Source organism: Micropterus dolomieu, linkage group LG03 (assembly GCF_021292245.1).
Source record: "Micropterus dolomieu isolate WLL.071019.BEF.003 ecotype Adirondacks linkage group LG03, ASM2129224v1, whole genome shotgun sequence".
In the NCBI taxonomy this organism is placed as follows: domain Eukaryota; kingdom Metazoa; phylum Chordata; class Actinopteri; order Centrarchiformes; family Centrarchidae; genus Micropterus; species Micropterus dolomieu.
Genome location: NC_060152.1, coordinates 28,565,492 through 28,590,489, shown reverse-complemented (window position 1 = coordinate 28,590,489; position 24,998 = coordinate 28,565,492). Strand labels below are relative to the sequence as shown.

The 24,998-nt window shown below is 41.1% G+C and overlaps 1 protein-coding gene across 1 annotated transcript in view; it reads left to right on the top strand.

The window, feature by feature from the left end:
* LOC123968618 (kelch-like protein 32) overlaps nt 1-24,991 on the top strand; it is a 32,705-nt gene extending 7,714 nt beyond the window's left edge. The window contains exons 6-11 of the mRNA XM_046045486.1: nt 3,109-3,216; nt 7,579-7,677; nt 10,469-10,684; nt 13,037-13,763; nt 13,951-14,009; nt 24,725-24,991. Of these exons, the coding sequence (XP_045901442.1) occupies nt 3,109-3,216; nt 7,579-7,677; nt 10,469-10,684; nt 13,037-13,763; nt 13,951-14,009; nt 24,725-24,991 (1,476 nt within the window). The remainder of the gene's footprint in view (nt 1-3,108; nt 3,217-7,578; nt 7,678-10,468; nt 10,685-13,036; nt 13,764-13,950; nt 14,010-24,724) is intronic.
* The last annotated feature ends 7 nt before the right edge of the window (nt 24,992-24,998 follow it).

Here is a 24,998-nt window from a genome sequence, read left to right as displayed (position 1 = left end):
GCAAGTACAAAAATCTTAGCTTTCATGCAGCATTTAAAAATAAAAATAAAACATTAGAGAGCGATGCATTTCCAAATTATATCTATATACTATATAGAAACAGACAAGAATACACAAGTAGCCTATGGAAACAACAGGCCCCTGTATTCCCTATGTGCGTAGCTGAGTTAGCTTGATTTGATTGTTGATGAGTTGACACAAGCCTGGATTTTTCAGTTTATTTCTGGAGCTGTTGTCATTGCAAGCGTGTCCACAGTTCATGAACAAAACCTTTTTGGGGAGAACCCCATACCTAAAAGTTGTTTTCAGATAGAAGTGGTTCCTTTTCTTAGTGGGACGATTAATAATGTTGATGTTATTATGGTTTTAAAACGAGAAGTTATCAGACCATTGGGACCAGAAAAAACATGGCGTGTGTGACATTTGGTAGTAATCTGCTTTATAAGAGAGTTTGGCAGAGTTTCATTTAGTAGATTATTTGTAAGATAAGCTATTGTGACTGGCAAGCATTTTATATTATGGACATCCCAGGTGTAGAACAAACACAAAGTTCACTAGTACCAGGCTTCTAATCCACTGAACACACTAATTTTGCACACATCACTTATGGTCCAACTTAATTAACTTGTAATTCTACTCGTATAACAACAATGGAAATGGAGCACAATATAAAACACAATAATACCACCCACTGTAATGAAACAAATATTTCATTTAAGTGCTGTCATATGATCAGCACTCAGCCAATCATAGTGAGGGCTGACTGCTGTTTCGTCTTTCTACTCGTGCTGCCTGCATTTAAAATAAGAGGGCACTGTTATTCAAGACAACGTCACATTTCAGCCTGATAACAATGGTTTAGCCATGTTTTAGGAACAGGGTACTTGAACTAATTAATGCAACATTTTCATCAGACCACAAACAAACATATCAGAATATTATCAGTACAGCTAGTATTATCTTTGAAAGGTGTTGTGTGTTTCACTGTCCAGACAGGGTTCACAAGTTTTCTGCTTTTTCAAAGGGAAAATTCAGTGATACACCCTGAGCCCTTATAAACTTTGCTTTTTTCTTGTAATTATAGGAGTCAACCCCTAAGATTTAGAAAATTGGCATAAAATACTAGCAACATCCTTAGTCAGACACCACTGATATCTGCACTGGTCTTCAAAAATAGCAGCTGAGCCTTGGGCATAGTAAGAGTTTTCCATGTAATCACTTATGATTTATCTGCCTTTGCCTGCCTGTAAATGCAGCCACAGGCCCTTAGAGAGAAGCTAATATTTCACTCAGACTTGACAACAAGCTCACTGATATTGTAATATTTCACTGAGTGCATGAAAGAGTCACAAGTCCTCTCTGATATGATCACAACAAGCAGACACACATAAATTCTGCCGGCAGGTCAGGCTTACTGCAGCGCTGCACCCCCACTGCAGCATCATGTTAAAGGACAGCAGTGAGCGGGACTCTGTGGCTCAGTGTGTCTCTGCGCTGGATCTATAACCCAAGTCAGAGGAGCCATCCGTCACCACCAGCTCTCCCTCAGCTCCTCCACCAAGGTCAGGAGCATTCATGCTGGAGGCGAACGGCTCTGAGAACACTCTCGGGTTGCCCTATCTCAACCTCTCTGCTCGCCGGAAAACACACACTAACACGGAAGCAAATATGCAAAGCGCAGGGAGTTTCACTACCAAATGTTGTCTCCCTTTTGCATTCTGCTTACGTGTCCATTCAACTTTCTATGTTTTACACTCAGGCACACACTGACCACAGCTTAGCCACCATCGCTCCCCAAGTTAAGCCAAAGGCCTTCCTGTGCTCAGTGGACCAGTGGATTTTTAATTAGCGCAGTGGTGAATCAACAAGGCTGAGCTCTGAGGAGACATGTGCAGGCCTTGGTTAAAACTCAGCATGGCCTCAAGTCAACCCTGTCTCTCACATCACCCTCACAATCACAGAGGGGTCATTAGCAAGAGGAGGGGTGCCTGGTTAAAGTTCATGGGTGCTATGAATCAGTCAGAATTGGCTGAGTTTTGGGATTTGAGTTTTCGTGACGCAAAGAGATGCAACACTGACTGGCCAGCCTGAGGGCCTTTGAAGCTTGTAATGCACTTATACGTACAGATCGTGCAGAATGACTGTGCTGCAAACTGCTACTGTGATATAAAGATATGTGAAATTGCAAGTTAGCTAGATCACTATCCTGAGGCAAGGAAACTGTGGGGACAGAAATTGTCTACAGCAATTGGATTTACATTTCAAATGCAATATATGGTGTCTGTTTATCCCATTACAATCCAGAAGAAAAATATAAACTATAACCGTAAAATCTTCATCGCGGCCACATTTGACCAATCACCGTTTTCTCACTCCTCCCCTCTGCACTGCTGCGCTCTGCTGGTTGGCCCCGATCAATGGCTCTGTCATCCCCTCATGGTGTGACACCAGTCAATAGCTTTGATTAGCAAGCAGCAAGCTGGACTCACACACAGCAGGGCCAGACTGCAGAGGCTGCATCCGCTGCTTTGATTTCACATGAACTGTGGCGTGCACATGTGTGACTGTGTATGTGCGTGACAGGACGAGAGAAACACGGAGAAGCTGTTTAACAGAAAGTACTGACTGTGCTATATAATACTCCAGTGCCAAGGCAGGTAAATCAATAAAGAAGGGCTCCAGGATGTTGTAGATGGCAGGTTTTGATTAACTATGATGATGTTTTATCAGCACATACACATACAAAACCGTTCAGTCCTTTAATGGTACAACAATTTACATACAGTATATAATATCATCAATCTACAGAGTCTACATTGGAGGAGTGGAAGCCATCAATGTCCTTTTTTCTGTGAAACAGGTGAATTTTTTAAAATAATTGTTTCAGTTGTTGTAACACTCATTTGGCCACAAGAGGCACCTGATTTCACAGATAGTTTTTTCATAAACACAGGAGAAAAAACAATTTAGATTAGAATCATAAAATGGATCACCAGAAACAAAAAAATCTCACTTGCCTCTCATTTCTTCCGTAAAAGTCAGAAAATGCAAGATAAAATATCTATGATGTGGTGTTCCCTCAGCTAACCTCCGTGTATGTGTCATCAGGCTATGTTCAGCTTGTGCATGGTGGAGAGTGAGGCAGACGAAGTGACTCTGCAGGGAGTGACCAGCATTGGGCTGAAGCACGCTTTGGACTTCGCCTACACTGGACAGGTGAGTCTGAGCAATCGCCACCTCAGCTGAACAGACACAGAGAAGAGCTTTGCACACAGAAACTTAAATGTCACCTACAGAAAATCACACTGCTTAATTGGGAGGCGATAGTTGGGAAGTGCTGTCACAAAAACCGGAGAAAAATCTCTCAACAGCAGTGGTGAAAGAATTATTCAGATCCTTTACTTTAGTAAAAGTAGAAATAACACAAAGTAAAAAAGTCTATTCCAAATAAAGGTCATGCATTCAAAAAATTTAGAAAGCAAGGTACAAAAGTACAATCAGCAAAATTATTGACCAATCAATCATTAGGCCATGTAGTTACTGGGCCACAGCAACCCGTTCTCTAACTATGGCCTAATGTACATTTAAACTGTCCTTGAGTCCTATCCTTTCCCAAGCAAATACTGTAGCAGATACTTGGCTGCTAACCTGCTTAGGCTGCCTTACAGTGGCCGGCCCAGCTGGCTTGATAAGCAGTCTTACAAATAGGTCATGATAAGCAACCCCTCTGGCATCAGAAACATTTCCGCACATGTATCTTTGACCTGACTTGACAAAAAAAGAAGTTGTTTCAATAAGGTGTAACTGTTGTTTGGTTGAGTTGGCCCCGCAACCACACACTCCAAAGCAAGCTAACATCAGTCCCTGAGAAACATGCTATCTGTACTAGACCTTTCCTTCTTAATATTCAGTTATCATGTATGCATTCATGTGTAAGCAGAGTTTTTGTTGGTGGTTCAAGGGGTCTGATTTGAACAACTTTACATATAGTTGAGTAGTTTAATTTACAAACAAGTTCATTATATTTTATAATCAGACCAAATGTTTGCATGTAAAAACTCTATCTGCAAGTAACTAGTAACTGGAGATTGTACTAGTACAATGGAAAGTGCAGCATTTCCCTTTAAAATGCAGTTGAATAAGTCCAAAGTAACAAAAAATTTTAATACTGGAGTAAAGTATGAATACTTTAGAGTTGTACTTGCACAGTTGTTACTTTTCACCATTGCCAAATATGTCACCAAAATAAATCAAAACAGGGCATTTGCAGATTACCACTTTAATCTCAGCAGCAGACGCTTCCACTGCAGCATGCCTTTGGTTACAGTATTATCCAGGAGTGTGCAGGTGTTGTATCACTCTGTTCTCTGTTGTCACACTGCTAAACATTATCTAAGATCTGAAGAAAGAATTTAATTCAAGAAAGCGTAAATAAAGAGCGCAGTGTTACATGTCCATACTAAAGCAGTGACATAGTCATGTGAGTGAGCTCACTGTCCTTGCCTTCTCACCCCAGCAGCAAAGAATAAGTGTGCGATCATTTCTAATAACCCTCCTTGACCTTGTTAGTGTCAGCGATGCTCGATCCAATAAGCAGCCTAGCGGCTTATGCAGTACACTGAGAAGCCATGGACTTTGCAATTACTCCTAATTTTATTTTAACAGTGGAAATGAGCAAAGAGTGAGTCGGCTGGGCAGTGTAAGTAGGTCAACAGCAGGCTTGCAAGCCGCCCTGCTTAGGTTGGCTCAGCTCCTGTCTGCCCAGAGGAGATGATAGCAGATGAGATGAGGGCAATATGCTTATCCCCACAACGTAAATAATGACCTACTAAAAATCCTTTGGCCACATGTCATAGGCCAGCAGGGTGAGTGAGGAGACATGCTGCCACAGGCAGTTAGTCACTTGAATGAAATTTTTTGCTGCATTCCAAGACTGCTGTGGATATCTCAATCAATAAAACACTTGAAACATCCTGCAGTGTTGCCACAGTTGTGTTAAACACAGACATGACATTTCTCCGACAATTCTGTTGTTCTGAGCTGAAAAAGTGAAGTGAGCCTATACATGGGTCAGCTACAGGGTAGAAGACATTTATATTCTGCCACACAAGCATCTCCTTTCATTTTACCTTCTCCTCCGGGTGAAGGCTTGCAAGTAACAAGTGCAATAAATGTCGGTTTACACAAGAGCTCACTGTACTCCCACACTGAACCAGCCACCTAGTTATAAAACTGACTTCTCCTGTGTGAGGTTGAAGTGCTCTAACTGTAGTGGGCCTCTGGAGTGGAGAGGAGAGCGTTCACTTACAGTTATTACAGTTATTATTTTGGGTTGCCTTCATTGCTGCTGCTGCTGCTGCTGCTGCTGCTGCTGCCAGGATGCTAATTGTGTCAAAAAGAGGGTGGAGAAAAAAAGAGTGTTTGTTGTTTTTGATCACCTGTGGACCTCCGCTTATACTCATCAAATCAAAAGTAGTGGTGATATTTAAAATAGTTGTGTAGCTTCGAGTTGAGTTTTTATGTGAATGGTGATCAAAGATTTAAGTTGTTGTACTCAGTGCATACAGATACTAGAAATGGAAGTAAATAACCACTTTTTACTGCTCTCTATCTTAATGTGGTAAGCTTATGGAAGCCCATAGATTGTGCTGGTGGTTAACTGGACCACTGCCCATGCCTGGCAGGAAACCATTCTGTGATAAATGGAAATGTACAGATGCAGCTAATTGCAGAGGGAAAAAATACTTATCAGCAAAGCTTGCTGGGATTTGTTCTACGTGACTTTAGTTACAGGGAAAATATTGTATCATAAACAAAAGCTAGACGATTTCCAATGAACTGTTTACATGAATGTTAAAGTGGTTAAAATAGCACAGCAAAGCGTAATTGATCACAAAATCTAAAATGTTTTTCACATCAGCAACAATAAATTGGCAAACATGCACTGGCAGAGTGGGACATTTCTGTTCAAATTTGTTGTCAAGATGAAAAACACAAACTGGCTTTTCTTTTCAAAAATCATAAATAATGAATAGGCTTTAGCAAAATATGATACCCATGAGTGCCGCTTAACAATGTTCAGCCCACTACTGTATCCACAGCAGTGAGAGGCGAAGGAAACAAATGATGAAGTCATTTTTTTCTCACTTCGACTACTGATGCAGTCACGCCTCTGTGGCTATGTAGGACAGTGCTGTTGAATGGATTATCAAAGGTTTGTTCCTGCCCTTTAAAACCAAAGCAAATTTCATTTGGAGTGGGTGAGTCCACTGTGTGAGAGGTAACATGGGACATTTATAGTCTGATTGGGCTATTATTCCAATGATTAATGGAATATTTAACTCCATGTGGTTCTGTAAGTGTGCTGAGAATAGACACAAAAAAAGAACATAATACCTGGCTCTGCTCCTGAGAGCCTAGCAATGTGAATTGGCTACGTTACAGAGCTTTATGTTGCATATGGGTGGGTATTATGAAGGAAACAGAAGGATGCTTTCAGCGGATAATTTCTGCTGCTGTTCATTTAGTTCAACAGGAAGCATTTTGGCGGAATCAAGACTGTAATAACTGCCTGAATATGTTGCTTTGCTGGGAGGATGATAATGGTGAATCAAGGACATTGGTAGAGCAATTCTTGTTATGCTGTGCAATCTGTCACACTCACTTTCCCTGTCTCTACCTCACCATCTAAAACATATTTAATAACCTGGAATACAGACACAATTCTCAGTCATTCTTGACTAAAATCAACCAATAACAAAAAATAATGAAATGAAATAATGAAAATTAGATATAGTATACTGTCTGGTTTTGGACTCAGTTCACACAGTATATGTTAATGACTCAACCCTTACATGCAAACATTCCACATACCTTTTTTCAGAACACACTATTAGTGATAATTAACCGGGGAAAAAACAAAACGTTATTACCTTGTTTTTCACCTTTTTCAAAACGTATTGATGTCTTTTAACATAGCCCATAAACATATACTTCATGCTTATAGACATTGTGCTGTAGTGCTCAATGACTGGCCTTAGTCAGCCGATAATAGGGCTTCAACAAATCGTTTTGTCTTTAAAATGTCAGATCATCGAATATGACAAAGAAAAGCAACATATACTCACATTTGAAAAACTGGAACCTAATAATGTTTGGCATATGTTGCTTGTGAAATGATGGAAATAAAATATTAATTAATCATCAGTACAGTTGCCAGTTAACCATGTCAGCTCAAATCACAGTGCCAGGGTGAGCCAAACAGGAATAATGACCTGCTACTAACTGATATTGCTTATAGTGAATAAATAAGAATGAGAGCCTACATCCATGCTAGGTGCTCTTTGAGGTTATACTAGCCAGTAAAATGTTTTCCATGTTCACCATCTTAATTCACATGATAATACAAGGTAAGGTAATACAAATGTTATAAAAAATGCATTTAAAAAAAACAGCTAGTATGCTTAACTATCATAGGAAGTGGTCAGTGAGTCTGATGACCAACTGCAACCCAACTGCAGTGAAACTGAAGCATAAAAAAAAAGAAACCTAATGACCTTGTTTATCTCCTCTGGACAGATCCTGCTGGAGCCGGCGGTGATCCAGGACGTCCTGTCTGCAGGCAGCCACCTTCAGCTGCTGGAACTCCTCAGCCTCTGCTCCCACTACCTCATCCAGGTACACACACACACACACACACACACACACACACACACACACACACACACACACATACACCATTGTCCTCTTGTGTGTGAGCATGAGACATAATAAGATGAATCAGAGGTATAAGCGCTTCACACCACAGAGCTCCCATCAGGTTAATGGAAATCCTGTAATATCATGGAGTTTTGAGAGGTGTGTTCCACTCAGGAACAGTCGGGTGATTTGATCCTGTCTGCAGGAAATATCAAAGAAATGTACAAATGGGCCACTTGAAGTGAAATAGCTTTTACATTATGACGTTTAATGTGTTAATATCAGAATCCAAGTCTCAACTACACTAGAAACCAGAAGTATTCCCCTTTAGACAGAGCAGCATGGACCAGGATTTTAAGTGCTCCATCTTTGTTGTGGAAAATTATGTCCTGTAATTTCACAAAGGGATTATAGTGAATATATTGATAATTGCTGCTTAATTTTTATGAGAAAAATATTGACATGGCTTCTCATCTTTTAACCAGCAATGGAGTAAAACACTAGTAAAAGAAAAGAGCCACCACCATCAGGTTGTCACATGTACCAACATTACATTGTTCCTCCGTCTTTTGACCACCTACTGTCACTTAAGTCAAACATGCTTCCTTATGATCCTCCCTTTCTAATTTCCCTATAAAAAGCAGCAACAAATGCGGCTTGTGCTATTAGGGGCAACAGTAACATTAATAAAGGAATTGTTCAACATTTTGGTAACTACACATGTTCACTTTATTGCAAAAAGTTAGATGAGACGATTGATGCCACTCTCATATGTGTATGCTAAATATGAAGTTGGAGCCAGGAGACAGTTAGCTTAGCACAAAGACTAGAAACAGGGGAAAACAGCTAGCCTGCCTCTGTCCAGAGTTAACAACATCTGCCCACCAGCCATCTAAACTTCAATAATTAACGTGTTAATTCTGATATGTTTAATATGTACAGAAACCTATGTGTAAAAACCGCAAGATTGTTTATGTGATTGATTATTTCTTGCCTCGGTACAGTCGCTTCTTTTTGTATATATTAAACAAAAAAAACATTAATTTGTGAGCTGGTCGGTGGATTTTGACCTCTTGGCAGAGACAGACTAGTTGTTCCGGTTTCGAGTCTTCATGCTAAGCTGAGCTAACTGTCTCCTGGCTTTAGCTTCATATTTAGGATACAGAAATGAGGGAGTGTTACTGATCTTCGCATGTAAATCTCTGCAAAAAAAAGTGTAGCTCCCCAAATGTTGAACCATTCCTTCAAGCTTGCATCACTGCAAAGTTTGATTTCAAAAGTAATTCATGTACTAAACAAGTGATGGTCAGCGTCAGCTAGAGAGCAGAAGCCCTCGAGGCACTGTACAGATACAGTATATTGCTCAATGACACTTCACTGGGGTAGATACTTGTCAACTAAGGTGCCTGAGACCAGATCTCTTCCAGAACTGGGCCACCCCGTTGCTTATATTGTGTATTTTATCACCTAGACCAAGATGGATCTGTTGGAACAGAGGCAAACAAAGTCAGCCTGCTGTCCTCCGAGTACACAGCCAAAAGCTGCTGTAGATAAAGACAAATCAGGTTGAGGTTGTTGCAGAGCAGAATCACAAATATTTCATACACAGCGTTATATTTTTCCCTGGAATTCATGCTTTTGCAGTGGTTCTATAGTAACCTAATAATAGACATACTCTACAGTACTAATTACATATACTATTTCATCTACATCTCAAATCCTTGCTGTGTCCAATCATCTTTTTATACTGTATTTTACCATCTAGTTTTTTAGTTACATCATAATTGCAAACGTAGCTCAAATGTGCCATCTGGTGGTGGCAAAACACTCATCTCTATTGATTTGTAGTGGCCAGCCCATACCACTATAAACAATACAGAGTAAGTCATTGAGTTGCTAACATCCTTGTTTGTAGAACACATGTCTGTTTTATTTGGTATGTGGTGAGAGTGCATAGTGGAAGGCAAGACCAGGCCAGCAACGTTGATTTTCCAATACACACTGCACAAATTGATTCAACTGAAATCCGATATCATTCAGTCAGGATCATCCACCTCGGTTATGTTGGGTATTGAAGTGCAGAATTCAGTTAATTGAATATTGAATAACTGATCGATACTACACTTGCTCTGTGTAGAACTGGAAGTCCTTACTTTAGTCCTAATTATTCTGATAGCACATATTGACTGTTATGTTTGTGTGCATCATAGTTGCTGTTGTTAGTATAATCATAATTCTAATATTTAATGAAGACCTTTGATCTCATTTGTTTTAAAATACACACGACACACTTGGTCTGTAAAATAGCAGTAGTACTTAACTAGTAAAACTAAAATGTACTGAAATTCAGTACAAAAAATATCTACTTTAATCACCCTGGTGTTGATCCGGAATTATTTTTACAGGTTGAACAGTACTTGAAGGGCTTGTACTAGCTGGTGTGTGTGCTGAAGGACAGCCAGAAGATGGCAGTCTTATTCCACTAATCTGATTTCTTTTACTGACTCCCTTTACACTCCTTTTTTCTGCTGGCATCTGTAATGTTGACATTTAACTATGAAATTGTAATCATCCCACAGTTAATGTATACATACTGTATATGTGTTGCTTTTATATGTATATATAGTGACATATTCTTATAAAATAATGGCAAGCATAAAGTCATAAATAAATATATAAGAGATGTCATCTTTTGCTGTTTGTTAGTACTGAAAAAACACTGATGATGAGTACACGCAGTCGTTTGTATGTTTATGTATTCACCCTGCAGGAACTGAGCAGCGTGAACTACCTGGAGCTGTACCGTGTGGCCGACCTGTTCCACCTCCCCGCCTTAGAGGAGGCTGTGGTGGGCTTCCTGGTGGAGCATCTGTCTGAACTGAGCCAGAGCAGGCAGGACGAGGCCCTGCAGCTGCCCTACCGCCTCCTCAGGGAGGTGCTGAAGAGCGACCGCCTCACCTCCCTGAGCGAGGAGGAGATATGGAAGGTACTAGAAAGTGTGTGTGTGTAGGTTTGCATATTTTATTTTATTAGAAACAAATCGCACCCCATCGCATTTGAACATTTTTAAATTGTCCCTACCGATGTTAACAAAACAAACCTACGCTCTTGTGTGTGTGTGTGTGTGTGTGTGTGTGTGTGTGTGGATGTGTTCATGGGTTTTCCATGCAAGCAGACGCAAACAAATTGCTCTTGGCACCAAACTATTCTTTAAGTGTATTTTTATCACATGCACACACACACATAGACAGATGCAGAAATGCATGACACAATGCATACAGTAGTACGAAGTAAACACTGCCAGCTGCATCTGATAGTGTTTGTTTATATAGACACATGCATTATGTTCACCAGTCCATGCATCCATGTGAGCGTGCATCTGTGTGTGTGTGTGTGTGTGTGTGTGTGTGTGTGTGTGTGTTATGAACTGCCAGGATTGTGGAGTGAAGCGGCAGTGCGGGGTGGGGACTTACTGTTTTGACTGTTCATTTGCACCAATCAGCCTCCCCCCTCCCGCCCTCCCCCGCCGATCTCTCTCCCTCCCTTTCTTTCTCCCCTTCTCTTCTCTGATTAGGCCCACCGCGGCTCCATCAGGGCCCCAATCCCCCAGCTGTCACTCGGCCGCCCGTCTGATTGAAAACAATCAGGCCTCTGATGGCACAATTACCCTGACCCTTTAGCCAGCCGCCGCCGCCATAATCAGCCTCTGATTAGGCTGCTTTGGGCCTCCTTCACTTCGCCCAGAAGGTTAATTTGGGCATCAGACGGAAGCGAACTGCAAGCGGGGGCCGTCGTCCGAAGGGGTGGGGGGGTAGGGGGTGTACGCCACTGCCGGACTGATATAGCTTGGCCGTCAATCATTGTCACTCAGAGTTTTCTTAGAGTCTCTCACGCTCTGGAAATCACATTTTCTCTGGCTTTGTTTTTTTTCCCCCTCTGTCTTCTTTCTTGCCATCCTTTGCTCTGCCTTTTTGTAACTTCCCCTCCCTCCCCTTGCCTCACTCCTTCTCTCTCCCTCTCTTTTGTGGTCTCACTCTCTCCTTTTCACACACACAGGCACACACACAGACACACACACATACTCTCCGCACTTTCTCTTTCAGTGCGGAGGGGAAGGAGGGAGAAGGAGTTGATTTATTCTGTGCCCTGAGGAAGTTGTGTGATGCGGCGTGACCTTCACAGTCAGCTGCCGTTGTGCACACGCTCACACACACACCCACACACAGCCACACACACACACACACACACACACATACTGTCACTTCAGAGCAATGAGGAGGAGAGAGGCGGGGTGAGCGATAGAGGAAGGGAGGTAGAGACGGGAGAGTGGCACAGATACCACAAAAAGACAATCCTGACTTGCATGTTTGGTGCATTTTCACAACTTTAGAGTGGATTGAAGAGGAAATAAAGGAGGTAAAGCTGTTCACTACACACTGATACATCATACACCAAATGCCGTGTTTTGATTTCTGGTGTGGTACTGTGAATTTTGTCCGTGGTCATCCTTGTATGAAAAAAACACGTTGCCAGTCTCCATTGCCCCCCCCCCCCCCCCCCCCCCCCCCCCCCCCCCCCCCCCCCTTATTGTGCTGTACTAAGTTCTCTGTCTCTACACAGATTACGTGAAAAAACACGATAATGGTTTCAGTGATCTCCAGTCATCTCGCCCACATTCACACCTCGTTGCAGCTAAATAACCTTCCGCTGCTCTCAAGTTCAATTAAATCCATTCTCTGCTACCCAGTCCGCCTGCATTAAACAAAGGAGGGTGCCTGTGGATATTTGAGGCCTGTATATTGAATGCTGCTGATGAATAAGTACTTGTGTGTGTGTGTGTGTTGGCAAGTATGGATACAGTGCTGGCTTGCCTCCGTCTTGCCATAATAGCCTATAGGTGGCTAGAAAAACAACTGTGATTAGCAGTCCTGTACAATTTTATTTCTCAGATTCTCTTTTTTCTCATCCTCTAATCTTTCATTCTTTTCATACCGACTTCATGCTGTCTCTTACTTCCTCTTCTCCCTTCTCGCTGTTCTAAACCTCTTGTATGTGAAACAATCATTTTGATATAGCATTTATATATATCAAATTGTATATCAAAAATGTTATTAGCATTTGCTAAAAAATTGTAGTCACTCTTTTTTTTAAATAAAGACCTGCTAAGCAAACGTGTTATTCCCACCTAATGATTGAACTGGGCCCAAAGTGTAAAACAGATTTCGAATTATATAACAGACATATTTAACTTTATTTTCTTTTTGTGAAGGTGGAAACTACTCTTGATACAGTCCATAACTCAGTTGATACCATTCTTCTCTACTCGCTCTGCCTCTAGCTGGTCGTTCTGTGGCTGGAACACGACTGCCGCTACCAATACACCGAGGATCTACTCCAACACGTCCGCTATGGCTTGATGGATGTCCCCACGCTGCACCACCTTTCCCGTAGCTACTCTTTGGTCCAGTCCAGCCCTACTGCCGCCGCCCTTGTGGAGGAGGCCCTGGACTACCACCGTGCCACCTTCGCCCAGCCCCTCCACCAGTCAGCCCGCACCAGGCCTCGCTTCCAGTCGCTCACCCTCTACATAATTGGCGGGCGGAAGCGGGAGGTGAGCAGAGTCAGGGAGCTGCGGTACTTCAACCCGGCTGCACAGGAACATGTACGTGTCGCAGGTGGGTCGAACTGGAGCGAGCTGGCGCCCATGCCCACTGGGCGAAGCCACCACTGTGTGGCCGTAATGGGGAACTTCCTATTTGTCGTGGGTGGGGAAGGGGAGCATGCCACAGGGAGGACATGTGCGGTGAGAACTGCTTGTCGGTACGACCCCAGGGGCAACTGTTGGACTGAGATTGCCCCCATGAAGGCCTGCAGGGAACACTTTGTCCTGGGTGCTCTGGGTCAGTACCTGTACGCAGTGGGGGGCAGGAACGAGCTGAGGCAAGTGCTGCCCTCTGTGGAACGCTACTGTCCCAAGAGGAACAAGTGGGTATTTGTCCAACCCTTCGACCGCTCATTGTCCTGCCACGCCGGCTGTGTGGCTGACAATCTGCTTTGGGTCTCAGGTAAACAGTCATACGGACAACTTACTCAAGATACTCAGTCTGCACACATGCATTACATTTGCCTTGATTCTACACATGAATATGCATGCACGGACACAGCTACACAGATACACACTAGTATGCACATTTGTACCAAAATCTTCTGCTCTATGATAAAAGCTAACAGTGTTATTCCTTTGTGTTACAGGTGGGGTGACAAACACAGCTCAGTACCAGAATCGACTGATGGTGTATGATCCAGACCAGGTAACTGTAAAGTGATGAGTGATGATCCTACACTTTTAGAGAGGCCATATTGGTGATTTTGTAGCAGCAGGCAGCTGTTTCCAGTGAAAAAAAGATCAATAGACAGACAGACAAAACAGAGTGAATATTAAGACTTACATTCGCTAGGTGGCCTGAAAAAATGACTATGAATGAATGTGAATACTGTAACATGTCTGCTGGATGTATAGAGATAACTGTTTGCTAACGCGTTTGCCATATCAGCAGGAACTGTAATTGTCAATGTTGTTGCCAAACCGTGGAATAACTACTTCCAGGTTACATGATGCGCACTGGCCCCAAAAGACTTTTCCACATAGACTTACATTGTGAAAGAAGCAGCTGTGAAACGGCTGATCCATTTCAAATCCCCTGCGAAATGACTCATTTCACTATTAGAATTTGATCAATTCGGTCTGATAACATTTGTAAAGTCTATAAGAGCCACATGATTAAATCATTTTATACAAGAAAGTTTAACTTTTTTGGCTGAATGAGCCACTGAGCAGCTTTCATAGGAATGAACGAGGCCTCATCTCCAGCTTTGTATCCAGTTCTCTTCATACATCTGTGACTGCACTGCTACCACGTGGGCAGAGAGGCTTACTTTTATTTTTATTTTCCTCCACTCCAGTTTCATTCAGTTCTACATAAAGGCTCTGTACATAAAACTACAGCAACACTTATAAAGAAAATTAAGAAGTTTACTGTCAGACCAACGTGTTTCCGCTTGTGGCCATGATTGGGGTCTACAGTCGGAAGCAGCACAGCAATCCACTTAAATTGTCCCGTGGAATGTATAACAAGCGTGCAAACTGGCAACAGACAAACCGGTCACCAGGGTGTACTACAAACATGTTGGTCTGATGTTCTCAGTACTGCAAGCCTTGCTTTATAAGGCGTTTATTTTTGGTCATAGGTTGTGAGTGTATGAAACATGCTGGCAAGCAAATTATGTTACTCCACATGTGTAAAAATTAACCTTCCTGCGCACACGATAAAGTACTCGCGCACAAATTCAACAACCGAGAGTTGTACAGGTAGCTGCGAACGAGCGCCTGGCATGCTCTCAAAGGAGAACTTGCACAGTGGAATCCTGCTCGCGCGCACTGGATTTCTGCTCGCTCAGCTGATTTCTGCTGGCTCGAATCTACATGACTTTTGACAGTTTGGGGGACAGTTTGGAAACCAAGGAGGGCACTGACCCTCTTATGATTGGTCACTTTCAATGAGATCACAACCAGAGCCATAAAATAAGAGAGTTACGACACTCTTTGATCTCGCGACCACATGATCACATGCTCCATGGTAGTTCCAACCAATCCACACTGTCAACCACTTTGAATGGTTTCAGGTGGGACAGACACCAGCAGCGACTATATTTGCAGCAGTTTTCGGATAAATATTAAGGCATAATGTGTTTTGATTACTATCCCTATACTTGCATATGATACCATTTCTTCTGGGGAGTCGGGGAAGCAGTATTATCCGTTTTGTGTTTAATTTTGTAGGGAAGAGGTGTGACGTTACAACACATTAGAATCACAATCAGCTTTATTGCACGGTATGGAATTTGACTCTGGATTGTACATTGCTCATGATGTGCTTACTCATACAAAAATACAAAATCACAATAGTAAAAATAAAATAAAATCAGACAGACGACAGTGTAGACAACACAAATATACACACTATGAACAAAAACAATATAGACATATTGACAAATAGTGCAGTGAGCAGAGTGCAAAGGATGCAGGAGTATGTACATGTTGGAGGAGGATGTGATATACACGTACATATACATGCATACATGTACACATAAGCATAATGCAAAGGAGGCTGGAATAAATAAGTATTATTATAAATATTTTGTGCAGGAGTAATGACTTGAGGTAGGTGGATTTGGTATACAGTATCTACAATATAACAGTATGAACAGCACTGAAATAGAGAATGGTGAATAAATAATAAATGTTAGCCAGTAAACAGGTGGCTGATTAGAGGCAGAGTTACTGGGTTATTGCACAAGAAGTGTTCTTGACACCATGAGTCATAAATTAGCTGTTCATCAGAGTGATGGCTTGTGGGAATAAACTGTTCCTAAGTCTGTTGGTGTACAGTGCTCTGTAGCGCCTACAAGAGGGGAGAAGCTGGAACAGACTGTGTCCGGGGTGAGATGGATCTGTAGTGATGTTTCCTGCCCGTTTCCTGACTCTGGAAATGTATAACTCCTGAATGGAGGGCAGGTTGGCACCGATGATCTTTTCTGCAGTCCTGACTGTCCGTTGTAGTCTGCTCCTGTCCTTTTTGGTGGCTGATCCAAACCAGACAGTGATGGATGAGCAGAGGACAGACTGGATGATGGCTGTGTAAAAGTGGATCAGCAGGTCCTTAGGCAGGTTGAGCTTCCTGAGCTGGTGCAGGAAGTACATCCTCTGCTGGGGCTTCTTGATGACGGTGTCCATGTTGGACTCCCACTTCAGGTCCTGGGAAATAGTGGATCCCAGAAACCTGAAGGATTCCACAGCAGACAAAGGGCTGTTGAGTATGGTGATGGGGGGCAGAGTGGGGGGGCTCCTCCTGAAGTCCACGATCTCCACAGATTTGAGCGTGTTAAGCTCCAGGTTGTTCTGGCTGCACCAGAGAGCCAGCTGATCAACCTCTCGTCTGTAGGCCGACTCATCACCGTCCTGGATGAGGCCGATGACCATTGTGTCGCCAGCGAACTTCAGGAGTTTGACAGATGGGTCTCCTGAGGTGCAGTCGTTGGTGTAGAGGGAGAAGAGCAGTGGGGAGAGCACACAGCCCTGGGGGGTGCCAGTGCTAATAGTCCGTGTGCTAGATGTGATGTTCCCCAGTCTCACCTGCTGACCCCTGTCAGCCAGGAATTTTGTGATCCACTGACAGGTGGAGGCTGGCACAGTGAGCTGGGTGAGTTTGGTGCTGAGGATGTCCGGGATGATGGTGTCGAACGCAGAGCTGAAGTCCACGAACAGGATCCTAGCATATGTCCCTGGAGAGTCAATTCAATTCAATTCAAATCAATTTTATTTATATAGCGCCAGTCACAACAACAGTTATCTCACAGCGCTTTTCATAAAAGAGCAGGTCTAGAGCATACTCTATGATGTTATTTACAGAAGCCCAACAATTCCCACCAAGAGCAAGCACTAGGCGACAGAGGCAAGGAAAAACTTCCTTTCGTCGAGAGTCGAGATGTTGCAGGATGTAATGCAGACACATTTCACATAGTGTCAAATATATAAGGCAACCAATTGCATTCAACAAAACACTTTATTATATAGTATCTACAGGGAGAGGATAAGTGAGGTTTTGGTTTTTTTTTTGAGGACAGTCCACTGTCAGAAGCAGACCAGGTCATAGGCCCCAGATGAGACCAGGTCTTGAGGAGACACGAGCCTGGTGCTGCTGGAAAGAACAGGGAGAAGAAAGATGAAACAGTGTTAATACACGATAATACAAGGTTAATACATTAAAGACATGGATTTTAATATTATAATATTAATAATAATTATAATATATAATAATCCCAAATAATTTTATGAGGTTGAGATTACAGGACTGAGAGTACACAGTTAAGTCCAGTTGTATCTGGACATTGGCATGATTTCGGTTATTTGGTTCCGTGCCCCAGTAAAGAATTTTATATTATGTAACTATAAACTTTTTTTTATGTTATTTCAGTGGACTAAAAGTTGTAAGACAAGTCCTTTGATGTAATGAGCTGCATTATATTTAGAGGAGTTTCTGATATTCTGGCCCTGTAATGTACATTATGTAAATAGGGAGGACAAAAAAAATCCTCATATCCAACACAATGTAGTTCAGTAAAACACCCTATAATTTTAACCTCAGTATAAAACATTTTATTAAATTTACACAGTGATGCTCATGTGTAAATTTAATTAAATGATGGCACAGCTGTTGTATTCAACTGCATTACAATGTAAAGGTGCACCTATTAAGGCCACTAAGAGCATTCAACACAGTAAGAACAGCAGCTGAAAGGATGTGTAAATGCCTCCGTAGCTCAAATTATTTGTATGTCTTATGTCACTATATTCATATTGTGGAAGAAAGCTTGTCCTGGTTATTGTTGGCTGGATATGGTATTTGCACTCCACTAACTTACTCTTAAATATACAAGTTTGGTATGTTTCTATGGGGCCTATAAGCAGATACAGCTGCCAGTTTATTAGGTACACCAAGCTAAAACTAATGCAGTCCTGCAATAATCCTACCTTCGTGAAGGTTAAAATATTCTGTTTTTGCTGTTCAGAGGCACTGATTCAACATGGAGAGCTGTTTCTGACAGGGACATACCTCGTTGATATTTGAATCCTTTGTGGATCACTGGCTTGCTCACTCATTATAGTAAGTCTCAGATGGTTTCATGTCAGCCTCTTGAACAGAAAAACAGATTAAGTCGTTATCTATCTGCTGCAGTTATAACGTTACTTGCTTTTTGTGCTGCTGATCTTATCAGCCGATGAACTAAAGCCGGCTACATAAAATACCGCTATTGACTAAATTCATAAGAGGTCAATTAATGGGTTAAAATGTCTAAAAATGTATTTCATCAACTTACCAGCGAGCATAGGTTGGTCGGACATTACAAAAATTAATTAGATACAGCGCTGGAACTTCTTGTGTTTATTGGCGGTGGGCAAACCAGCATTACCGCCACCAACTGGAGTGTGGAACGAGAGATTAAGCAGTAAAATAAATAAACAAAACAGAAAAATTATTTTATCTAAATCAGTTTCTTTAAGAAACTTAATTATATAACTATATAACTTGCTTGCGGTTTTCCCCAAGAGACATGACAATGATAGATCAAGATGTTTTCAGAACTATTCAGTGTTTGTAACTATCTGCCCTGTGACACGTGCCACTTACGCAATCCACAGTTCCGACAATGGGAGTGTCGTAACTCTCTTACTTAACAGCTCTGGTTGTGATCACGTTGAAAGTGACCAATCATAAGAGGGTCAGTGCCCTCCTTGGTTTCCGCCCCCAAATTGTCAAAAGTCATGTAGACTTGAATTTGTGCGCGAGTACTTTATCGCGAGCATGTTTTACACGCTCACAACTTATGACCAGAAATAAACACCATAGCTTTCCCTTCTCCTTGCACATTGCAAGTAGGTGAATATGTGCCAGAAATTCCCACGCTAATTCAGTTCTGTACAGTCAGTAGTCACACACTTGAAAACAGTATTGCATTGAAAATGTTACTTAAGTAAAAGTATATAAGTATAATCAGGAAAATGTACTTAAAGTATTACAAGTAAAAGTATTCAATGCAGAATGAAAAATGTCCGCCGTGACTGCTATACTAATATATATATTATATCATTAGATTATTATTACACATGCATTAATGTTAAAGCAGGATTTTACTTTTGTAGTTGTTGAGATTAATGGCTTTTTGATAATGGATCAATCCGCTGGGAATGTTCTCCATGAATCGGTTGTAAATATTTAAAAAAATATTGATAAATGTTGTCACAATTGCCCAGAGCCCAAAGTGACACCTTCACAAAGCTCTTTTTGTCAGTCAAAACCTCACAGTGATTGACACAGTGAAAAATACATAATAATACAATTATCAAAAGGTAGAACCATGGAAGGTTTTACATGAAAATGAATTTAGTAGCTATATTTGTATAAACGGTTTAGTTTCATTTATAAGAAAACATCATATTGTATTAAGTCTTCATATGTTTTGTGTGCCCCGCGACTCTGTACACAGGATAAGCGGTTGACAATGGATGGATGGATGTTTTGTGTGCAAAAAGCTCAATTTGAAAAGTAACTAGTTACTACAGCTGTCAGATAAATGTAGTTAAGTAAAAAGTTCAATATGTAGTGGAGTAGAGGTAGAAAGTGGTGTGAAAATAAAAAACTCAAGTAAAGTACAATTACCTCTCATTTGTATTTAAGTAAAGTACGTGAGTAAATGTACTTAGTTACTGTCAACCACTGCTTTCTACTGTTACTTATGTTTCTTTAATCTGGTAATTCTTCCGCTGCTTTTTTTGTCAACAATGTACAGATAGCTAATTTCAAACTATCATGCAAACATGAAAATGTAATCCCACAATAACATTATCATTTTCCACATATGTATGTATTATTTAGGTAAAAATTAATATGAAAATGCAATCATCCAATTTTAATTTTCATTATCGCATACTTTTTAAATGAAAATGGAAACAGAATTTTACATTTCATTTTCAAAGGCTTAACCTGTATGGAGGACTGATCCTGACAAATTCAGAAATAAATACATAAATAAATAAATGCTCAATTAATAAATTAGCATCCGATTAAATGCACAAAAAATAAAGTAGATAAATCAATGAAGGCAGTAATTAAATTATACAATGAGACATAAATGTATCTCTTTTAATTAGCTTCTTTACTTATTCACCTTTGTAATAATTACCTTATTTATTTATTGTCTGTTATAATCTTCAACTTTATTTGTTAATTACTTATTTTTAAAATTTAATTATTTATGTGTGTTTTAATATTTTTGCCTGTTTATTCTTCCTTTGCATTTTCTATCCTATTTATTTCCCCAATGGTATTTATTTCTGCGTGTCCTTTTTACATTTCTCTATCCATTTCTGCCTCATTATGTAAATGAGGAGGGGCTGTGCCTCAAGGGGTGAACTTCTCCCCTATTGGTGGACCAGTAAGACGGGAGAGCTCTAGGCCTACTCTACCTGCACACATCAAAAAGCTTGCTCCACACACAGTCAGATGGCTTCCTTCAGTGCGCTGAAGTGTTTAGCAACTCTAGAAGACAATACTACCAGCCATGTCTTCTTTCTTTTTCATGTGGACGCTCTTACCTACAGAGTTTTCACTTAGCGACTTACATAGACACAGAACTGCAGGAAAGTGAGCTGTTGTTTCTGAGAACTCCAGAACAAATAAACTAATCTTGACAGTTAAGAAGAATTTTATGATTCTGTTAAATGTGATTGCTATTAAGCCGTGTTTTATGTGTGGTAATGGAGTCAATTTAGTTAACTTTACTGCACTTAACCAGTCGAAATTATTTAATGTAGGCTAGTTACTGTACTACTGTGTCTTGCACAGAAGACAGAGGAGGAGGCATGCGGAGAACATAACAATATATGTCAGAGGAAAACAAATCCCCAAATAATAAAATTAATTCCTTTTATATTCCCCCTTGCATGCCTTGTTGTTTACGTGTTGATACAGAGGAAGAATGGGAGAACAGCACACATCTCATCGTTACTGTGTGATTATAGCGCATGGGATAACAGTGGGTACAGCCCACAACATTAACATTATGTGTAACTACAGGATAACAAGTGGAGAACATTAAAGACTTTTTACAACTGTCAACATAGCTGAATTAAGAACAGACCCATTTCTCAACTTATTATTCTAAATCATATATAATATACAGCTATATAATATACAGCTGCATGTACAGTCAGACACCATTTCTTACATGTATCACCCATAGACTGTATATAAAAAGGTATCACCACAAGGTCTCAATGTCATGGCAACAGTTAGCTTAGCTGCTCGGTTAACATCGCTAACAAGAACAACAACTACACTTCCGCTGAAACATGTGCTGTGTCCGAAATCACCCATTACTCACTATATAGTGGACTATATAGTGAGCTCGCCATTTTGTAATGCTGTCTGAATGTATAGTGATTATTATTATTCCCTAAATACTCCACTCAGTGTATGTAGTGAATGCATTTTGAAAAGTAGTCTACAACCGATGGTCACTAACCAAGCCCTATATACCATCATGCATTGTCCTGAAAAAAAAAACTGATTGCCTGACTGTAATGGCGTAATTAACAGCGCGAAATAACAATCGGAGTAGTGTCCGAAAGTGTTGTTTTAACAATGAGAGTGAGCTCACTGTATAGTCCTCTACATACAACTCCCTACATAGGTGGTAGGGAGTAGTGAATGAGCGGGGATTTCAGACACAGCCATGCTCAGTGGAAATGAATGGCCAACTTTACCACTCTACCATGACTGTTTACATCCACTTCTAGCGTCTGTTCAGACTCACGTTACAGCAAAGCTCACGTTACAGCAAAGCACTAGTGTTGCAGACGGCTCCTAAAATGACTCACTAAACAGTATACTCCCTCTTATGGTAAAAGTGGGAAATAACGTCTACTTTATATTACAGAAACATACACAGAGAAACAACAAAAAAAAACTGTTAATAGCAGTATTAACATGAGTTTAACAGCTAAGTACAAACCTGTACTTGAGGAGGAGTGAGGAGTCCTCTGATTGTCTTCTGTTAGCCTGGCAGGAAACACTTAACAAGTTCAATATCATCTAAAGTGTGTAGTTATGGCAATGTTTTTGCAATTTTTATAGCTGTAACTGCTATGTAGTTGATATGACAGACAGGCTGACTGTTCCTATAACATTAACTGCAACAGAGCTGTGGTATTGTCACTAATACTAGTATTGCAATAATGTGATGTTACAGCTTTTGGGTATAAGCAAGTTAACGTTTTTTGCACGTGCCATGCATCTATCAGGTAAAATTACATAGGCTACTGCAGCAACAGACGCACATACAGGCGAGGCGTGTGGTCTTAATGTCACAATACACGCCAGAAACAGCTTGATGTTACAGTTAGCCACATTAGCTGCAGAACGTGCTAATGCCAAGTTCAACAGGCAAGTGTTCAAAAAACAAACAATACAAAAGCAACATAAAAATGGCAAAACTTACAGGTTCCAAGTTTGAAGTTGGTATAGATCCATCCTTGAGCTGTTCGGTCGATAGATTTCATTTGGTTGTGAAGTTACTGCCTAGTGTTGTGTAATGGTAGATACACAACTGAACCATGAGAACCTGAAGTGGTCTTCCAACTGAAAAGGAAGGGACGTCTTAACTGAGGACTCGCCTTGAAGAGAGGACTGACGGATTGAATTTTCATTTGCATTGTGTCCCTTGGAAAGCTGCTTGTAAATGTAAATGCAATACAATAGACTGGGGGGCGCTGTTTCACTCATTGCATTTGAATAAAGTCCACTATAGAGCAGACTAAGTCTTTGAAAATGCAATGTCAAATTCTGATCTTATTTTCATTTTCACATAGTTAGAAAAAGGCATTTTAATTTTAATTTTGACCTAAAAGGACCATGAGGACATGCACATGTAAATGCAATAGACTGGGGGCGCTGTTTCACTCATTGCATTTGAATTCCACTTGAAGTCCACTTTAGTGCAAGTTAAGCCGTTGAAAATGCAATGTCAAATGCTGTTTCCATTTTCATTTTAATATGGTCCTAGAATGCCCACCCAAGTATGTGTTAATGAAAATTGTATGTTTGCATTTTCATTTTCATTTTTACCTAAATAACACACATATGTGGAAAATGATGATGTTATTGTGGGATTACATTTTCATTTTCATGTTTGCATGATAATTTGAAATTAGTCCCCTATACTCTTCCATATACGCTTCCATATTAAACTTCATCAATGCTTCAGTGACGGTGTTTATCAGAAAACTAATGCAGACGTTATGTGATGGATGGAAGAGTCTGCTAATTGATTTTCACCCCATATGGAAATTAGCGGAAACCAATGGCATTGTGGAAAATGTGAAAAATACATAAAAAAAACTCTCCAGCTTACTTTAGAATATAATCAGCAGTAAAGCATTGTATTTGTAATTTGCAGTTATTTAATACTAAAACACTGGTACCGGTCCTTTAATGGAAATCCTCCCAATATTGATTGCAACCTTTTATCCTAAATACTAAGTGAACAATCATACACTTACATGTATTTTGTTGCAGTTTTATAGTGCATCATGGATGACAATGAATTTAATAACAGATAATTTCTTTATTTGCAATACTCACACACAGCTAACTGTAGTGGAATGTAGTTAGCTGTGGCTCCTGTTCGTGTATGCTCATGAGCCGGCTGTTAAAGAGCCCTGGTTCTTGGTGAGGCTGTATATAGTATGGAGGTATGCAGAGTGTTTATGTGTAAGGTGGGTATCCATATGGGCCTGTGTTTGTACATGTCGGCGTGGAAACGGGGGAACGAGGATGCGAGTGAAAGAGAGAGGGAGAGAGTCTCATTGGTATTCACCATGAATCTGCATTCACCTGCCAGAGCAATAGCAACCCCCCACCCACTCTACCCTCAACAGATGGCCACCCGTCAGCTCCCAGCAGACACACACACACACACACACGCACACACACACACACACACACACTCTCATTCTCTGCCTCAATCAAACACACACACACACACACACACACACACACATACACACACTGACACAAAATACGCTTCTACACACTTAGTGAAATGAGCAGGGATCCTCGGTGTAAAATGGAGTGGCTGAAACATATGATTAGAAATAGGGAGGGAAGTCATTAGTACAAACCAGAGCTCCAGTGTCACGTTATTTATCTAGCACTGAGCATACATCAATTACCCATGCATGGATATGCTTAAATATTAATCTTCTTATTCATCCTCCTTCCCTTCCCACCCTCTCTGTTTCTCTCTCCCTCCCTCTTCGTACTACATCTCGCCTCCTTCTCATCGTTTTCTGCCTTCTCCATCTGCGTTCCCCTAATTCACTCTCCACCACCTCCAACCGCCTTCTTAGGACCAGTGGCTGGCCCGCAGTCCCATGTTGCAGAGGCGGGTTTACCACGTTATGGCGGCTGTGAGGAGGCAGCTCTACGTGCTAGGTGGGAATGACCTGGACTACAACAATGACCGCATCCTGGTCCGGCACATTGACTCCTACAACATGGACCTGGACCAATGGACGCGCTGCTCCTTCAGCCTCCTCACGGGTGGGCAAAGTGAAGGAACCACACGTGACCATGCACACACGCACCATTTAAACTCTAGCTGGTTAATCAGTTGATAGTAAG